The sequence below is a fragment of the Aegilops tauschii genome, chromosome 3 (assembly GCF_002575655.3).
Source record: "Aegilops tauschii subsp. strangulata cultivar AL8/78 chromosome 3, Aet v6.0, whole genome shotgun sequence".
In the NCBI taxonomy this organism is placed as follows: Eukaryota; Viridiplantae; Streptophyta; class Magnoliopsida; order Poales; family Poaceae; genus Aegilops; species Aegilops tauschii.
Genome location: NC_053037.3, coordinates 283,348,559 through 283,354,912, shown reverse-complemented (window position 1 = coordinate 283,354,912; position 6,354 = coordinate 283,348,559). Strand labels below are relative to the sequence as shown.

General features: G+C 42.6%; 1 protein-coding gene across 1 annotated transcript; it reads right to left on the bottom strand.

The window, feature by feature from the left end:
• Positions 1 to 821: 821 nt before the first annotated feature.
• LOC109771031 (uncharacterized) lies at positions 822 to 3,705 on the bottom strand. Its single transcript, XM_020329751.1, has 4 exons — positions 3,620 to 3,705; positions 2,923 to 3,088; positions 2,122 to 2,453; positions 822 to 2,025 (listed from the first exon to the last, which is right to left on the bottom strand). The coding sequence occupies exons 1-4, from the start codon at positions 3,703 to 3,705 to the stop codon at positions 822 to 824; spliced, it is 1,788 nt and encodes a 595-aa protein (XP_020185340.1).
• Between the last annotated feature and the right edge of the window lie 2,649 nt (positions 3,706 to 6,354).

Sequence of the window (6,354 nt, the reverse complement as noted above, 5' to 3'; positions counted from 1 at the left end):
CCCTAGCTTGGGAGCTCATTTGGAGCACATTCTCATGACTACAAGTTTTACCATGCAAAAGAGATCGAATTGATCACCTAACATTTATAATAGTTCAACAAACTTTGCAACTCACGCCACACGGGAATGGACTTCAAGTGTTGGTTCAAATTCAAAGTTGCATAAAATTCAAAGTTTGCCTAAAATTCAAATTCTACCTCAAATTTCACATCAAATTACAAATAGAATTATTACACCTTAGAAGTTTTCACCCTTATTACAAATCCTTAAAGTTCAAAGTTTATGACTTCCATTCAAGTTCAAATTCAAATCTTTGCCTTGGTCCTTGTGTTCCGGGATGGGTTAACCGTCTTGCTTCTGGTTTCCCAGGCTGGGATATTTTGTGCTTTTGAAAGTTTTGTCTTGTTGCTTCTGATCTTCACTTCTGGTGGTAGCGGTTTTCTTGAGCTTTGACAGATCGAGCAAGTGATGACCAGTTGAAGGTCTTCTGTGGATTCACCCATCCTTAAAGGAACTTCAGACAAAATAACTTCCTCCTCTCTTATAGCTTCAAAACCTTCATAAGCCATGGTTTCAAATTATGCATCAGATGATGGTTCAACCGATGAAGTTTCTTCCTCTCTTGGTCTTTTCTGTCCTGTGCCTCTAATTAACCTAGACCTGGGTCAAATTGAGCTTAGTCATCGATAAAAAGGAGAACAAATGCAAAAAAAGGAAATGTTGCACATGTACCTCGCTGCTACTTCAGTTGCTTCATTCTCCTCTACTATTGCATTCACCTCTAAACTTGCTGCATTCTCCTCTAAACTTGTTGCATTCTCCTATGCTGCTGCATTCTCCTTTGCATTTTTTGCTGCCCATTGTTCCTCTTCTCCAAATGATGCATCAACTGGATTGGTACAACGCCTAGCAATATGCCCTAATATACCACATCTTTTACACTTACGTTGTTTTTTTACGCGGCCCTCTTCACCAGCTCTTATCATGTTTTTCCTTGGTCTTCCTGGTGGTCTAGTCAGTACAGGAGAACAAAGTTTGAACCCTGGGTCTACTATGTTCCATTGGTCTTTTCCCAAGAGTGCAGGCACATTTTCAGCATAAGCAGCCCTAAATTTGGCAACAGAGAAATATTCAGAGCAATACTGATCAACTTCACCATCTTCACCTCCAATAACAGTCATAAGATGTAGGGCATGTATGCACGGCTTCCCGCGGATCTGCCATTGCCTACAACTGCATTCATTAGTTGCAAGGTTCACTGGATATCTCCATTCCCTATTTTTATTGTTTGTGTATGTCACCTCAGCCTCGTATGTCAACGGTAGAATGCATTTCATCCTTAGTCCTCTTGCATTGGCATGCCATGCCTTAATCAGAGATGGGAGCATAAGATGGCCAACATATTGTGTTTCTGTAATTCTTTTACGAAGAGCCATCTTTATCATGATCATCTGCCTGATCTTATCAAATGCTTGCCACAACAAAAGCCCTTTCACTGACTTGAACTTTGCATTGAAACACTCAGCGAGGTTATTGGTCACATAGTCTACTTTGCATATTTCATTGAATTTGCTTCTTGACCACAACTTTCCATGGTGTGCATCCATGTACTCCTTCACCAAAGGATTGTGAGCATACATCACTCTCAAATGGTGCTCATGCTTCCTCAAGTTGCATGTGTATGATGCTGGCCATAGGTTCTCATCATAAACTTTGCCTCTGAATTTCTTTTTAAAATTCTGCGCTAGGTGTCGCATACATTCCCTATGTTCCACTCCAGGGAATACAATTTCTACTGTAGTTTCTAAACCCTTGAAAGCATCTATGTGTATAACTAAACCTGAGGGTGTACCTATAATGTTGCGCAACTGCTGCAGAAACCAGACCCAACTCTCCTCGGACTCTACCTCCAACACACCAAATGCAACTGGGAATAGCCAGTTGTGTCCATCAACTGCAGAAGTTGCTGCTAGCTGGCCTCTCCATCTTCCATTCAAAGCAGTTGCATCAACGGCCAAATAGGGCCTACATCCATTCAGAAACCCCTGCTAGCAAGCCTTCAAACAAACAAAAGCCCTCCTAAAGCACTCCTTCTCCAGTGCCTTCCCTTTTATTTTGTACTTAACTGTATGCTTGTCAATCTCTACAACACTCCCTGGACTAGTCGTCTCCACTTCAGCTTTGAAGGTGTAAAGCAACTGAAAACTCTCATTCCATGGACCATTAATCTTATCAAGAGCCCTTTCCTTAGCATAGAAAATCTTCATGTAAGATATATTAATCTTGTACTTCTCAAATAGCTTCCCATGGAGTGCTATTGGACCAATTGTTGGTGTTTCCCTCATCCAATCCAAGATTGCATCTGCCACCCACCTAACCTTTGCAAGCTTAGATTTTTCCTTTCCCCATCCCCCTCCAGGTGGGAAAGTGTGCCCGTGTGGGTTGCTTTTTATCTGAAACAAAATGAAAAATGATGTCAAATACAATTAAGAAATAGTACACATGATCTGAATATAGAATGGATAAATAATCTGATAAAAAGATTCAATTGTAATACATGAATCAATTTGCTCTTTAGCATAGTGGATGCATGCAACCTCCACCTACACCTCTAATAGGGGCAATGAACAGTGAATCTTCTTGGCTCACTCCTATCAACCTCATAGGAGTTTTCAGTGAGAATGCAATGTGTAGTCACTGCATTACGACAGTCCACCATCGATTCGAATACGGTTCCTGGAGTAGGCTCAGGATTCTCCCTGTTCCACTCAATTGTTGGCATGTCCTCACCATCATATTCTTGTAAAACTAAGGAGTCAATGTTATCCTCCCTCTCTTCATCGTCAGTGCATCAAATCTAGCATGGCTGCTACGCTCCTCTGCATATTCATCTTCCACTGCCTGTTGAATAACTCTATCTACCAGTTCAGGGAATAGAATCGCATCCTCATCATCATGTCGAGGCACTTCCTCGTCAGGCTCTGCATCTACTTCTACATTAGGTGCAAAAGGGAGAGGAGAAGTGGCAGAATTAGCGGCAGCTGACATGTTGTGGCTTTCAGAACCACTAGGTTTACTTGGCCTCGACCTACAAGGAGTGCGAGGATGCTCGCTATTAGCAGAAACAGATGATGTCTGAACACCCTTCCCCTTCGGGATACGTTGTTTGCGTGCTTGAAGCACACCGACATGGATTTTACCGAAACGACTGTCAGCATTCAAACTAAATAGCAATCCCAGATGCTCATCACAAGTTAATGGGACAAATCTCTGCTCGGTACTGTTGAAATATCTCAGTTCAACAGCATCGGCAAAGCTCCACGGATACTCACAATAGAGTGCCTCACGGAAATCTGTGAACGAAACACTGGTTTCTACCACTTTAGGATAGAAAAACCCAGAAATCAGACACGGTTTAGTTCCATGCAGCTCGCTAGTTTCCATTCTAACCGCCAGCCGAAAAGCAAGTGCAGGATCAACCCTATTCGATTGAAATAAGATAAAGGGCACAGTTAGGCCAAAAATTTTCAGATAAATTGCACTGATTCACGCTAACGGTGGTCAAATACAACCTAATTTATGGATCTCCTAATCAATTTGAGAGCAAAGCGATGCTTACCCAGGTGGAATCCATGAATTATCCGCCTCTAATTCGACCCAATCATCTCCACGGTCGATGGGACGTACGGGGTGCTCCCCCGACATCGCTTCCTAATCCTAGATGGGGAGAGAGGGTAGATGCGGCGGAGGCGGCATGACAGCGGCAGAGGCGGCACGACAGCGGCGGAGGTGGCACGATGGCGGCAGAGGCGGCACGACGGCGACGGAGGGGCGGCGCGGAAGTGACTCGATCTGATTCAGGTTACAGTGAGGGGAACCTACAGTGAGTGTCAGTTTCATGGCCCCATTGGTTAGCATGTAACGGTCAAAATGTGGACCCCCTATGCGGCCCCACTTGTCAAGAGTTGACGGTCAAGCCATTGACCTGACGGCAACGTCCGCTGTGACCAGTTCTGAGGGTGTCAGCCAAGGGAGTGGGGAAAAGTGAGCAAAAGTTAAGATCGTGGGGTTGAATGAGTAGAACTAAGGAACCAGGGGCACAGAAATAAAAAAACCCTTCTTGTAAACATAGGCTTCACCATAAGTCTGTATAAAACCATATGCTTTGATCACCTTATCAAAGCGTATATTCCAACTCCAAGATGCTTGCACCGGTCCATAGATGGATCATTGGAGCTTGCACACTTTGTTAGCACCTTTAGGATCGACAAAACCTTCTGGCTGCATCATATACAACTCTTCTTTAAGAAATCCATTAAGGAATGCAGTTTTGACGTCCATTTGCCAGATTTCATAATTATAGAAAGCGGCAATTGCTAACATGATTCAGACTGACTTGAGCATCGCTACGGGTGAGAAAGTCTCATCGTAGTCAACCCCTTGAACTTGTCGAAAACCTTTCGTGACAAGTCAAGCTTTGTAGATAGTTACATTACCATCAGCGTCTGTCTTCTCAAAGATCCATTTATTCTCAATGGCTTGCCGATCATCGGGCAAGTCCACCAAAGTCCACATTTTGTTCTCATACATGTATCCTATCTCAGATTTCATGGCCTCAAGCCATTTATCGGAATCTAGGCTCGTCATAGCTTCTTCATAGTTCGTAGGTTTGCCATGGTCTAATAACATGACTTCCAGGACAGGATTACTGTACCACTCTGGTGCGGAACGTGCTCTATTCGACCTACGAGGTCCAGTAGTAACTTGATCTAAAGTTTCATGATCATCATCATTAGCTTCCTCTCTAGTTGGTGTAGGCATCATGGGAACAGATTTCTCTGATGTGCTACTTTCCAAATTGAGAGAAGGTACAATTACCTCATCAAGTTCTACTTTCCTCCCACTCACTTCTTTCGAGAGAAACTCCTTCTCAAGAAAGGACCCATTCTCGGCAACAAAGATCTTGCCTTCGGATCTGTGGTAGAAGGTGTACCCAATAGTTTCCTTAGGGTATCCTATGAAGATGCACTTCTCCGATTTGGGTTCGAACTTATTAGGCTGAAGCCTTTTGACATAAGCGTCGCATCCCCAAACTTTAAGAAACGACAGCTTTAGGTTTCTTGCCAAACCATAGTTCATACGATATCATCTCAATGGATTTAGACGGTGCCCTATTTAACATGAATGCGGTTGTCTCTAATGCATAACCCCAAAACGATAGTGATAAATCGGTAAGAGACATCATAGAACGCACCATATCTAATAAAGTACAGTTACGACGTTCGGACACACCATTATGCTGTGGTGTTCCAGGTGGCATGAGATGTTAAGCAATTCCACATTGTTTTAAATGAAGGCCAAACTCGTAACTCAAATATTCGCCTCCGCGATCGGTTTGTAGAAACTTTATTTTCTTGTTACGATGATTCTCTACTTCACTCTGAAATTCTTTGAACTTTTAAAATGTTTTAGACTTGTGTTTCATCAAGTAGATATACCCATACCTACTCAAATCATCTGTGAAGGTCAGAAAATAACGATACCCATCGCGTGCCTCAACACTCATCGGACCGCATACATCGGTATGTATTATTTCCAATAAGTCATTAGCTCGCTCCATTGTTCCGGAGAACGAAGTTTTAGTCATCTTGCCCATGAGGCATGGTTCGCAAGTATCAAATGATTCATAATCAAGTGATTCCAAAAGTCCATCCGCATGGAGTTTCTTCATGTGCTTTACACCAATATGACATAAACGGCAGTGCCACAAATATGTTGCACTATCATTATCAACTTTGCATCTTTTGGCATCAATATTATGAATATGTGTATCACTACGATCGAGATTTAATAAACCATTCACATTGGGTGTATGACCAAAGAAGGTTTTATTCACGTAAACAGAACAACAATTATTCTCTGCCTTAAATGAATAGCCGTATTTCGATAAACATGATCTAATCATATTCATGCTCAATGCAAACACCAAATAACATTTATTTAGGTTCAACACTAATCCCGAAGGTAGAGGGAGTGTGCGATGGTGGTCGTATCAACCTTGCAATCACTTCCAACACTCATCGTCACTTCGCCCTTAACTAGTCTTTGTTCATTCCGCAACTCCTGTTTCGAGTTACTAATCTTAGCAACTGAACCGGTATCAAATACCCAGGGGCTACTACGAACACTAGTAAGGTACACATCAATAACATGTATATCAAATATACCTTTGTTCACTTTGCCATCTTTCTTATCCGCCAAGTATTTAGGGCAGTTCCGCTTCCATGACCATTTCCTTTGTAGTAGAAGCACTCAGTTTCAGGCTTGAGTCCAGCTTTGGTCTTCTTCATGGGA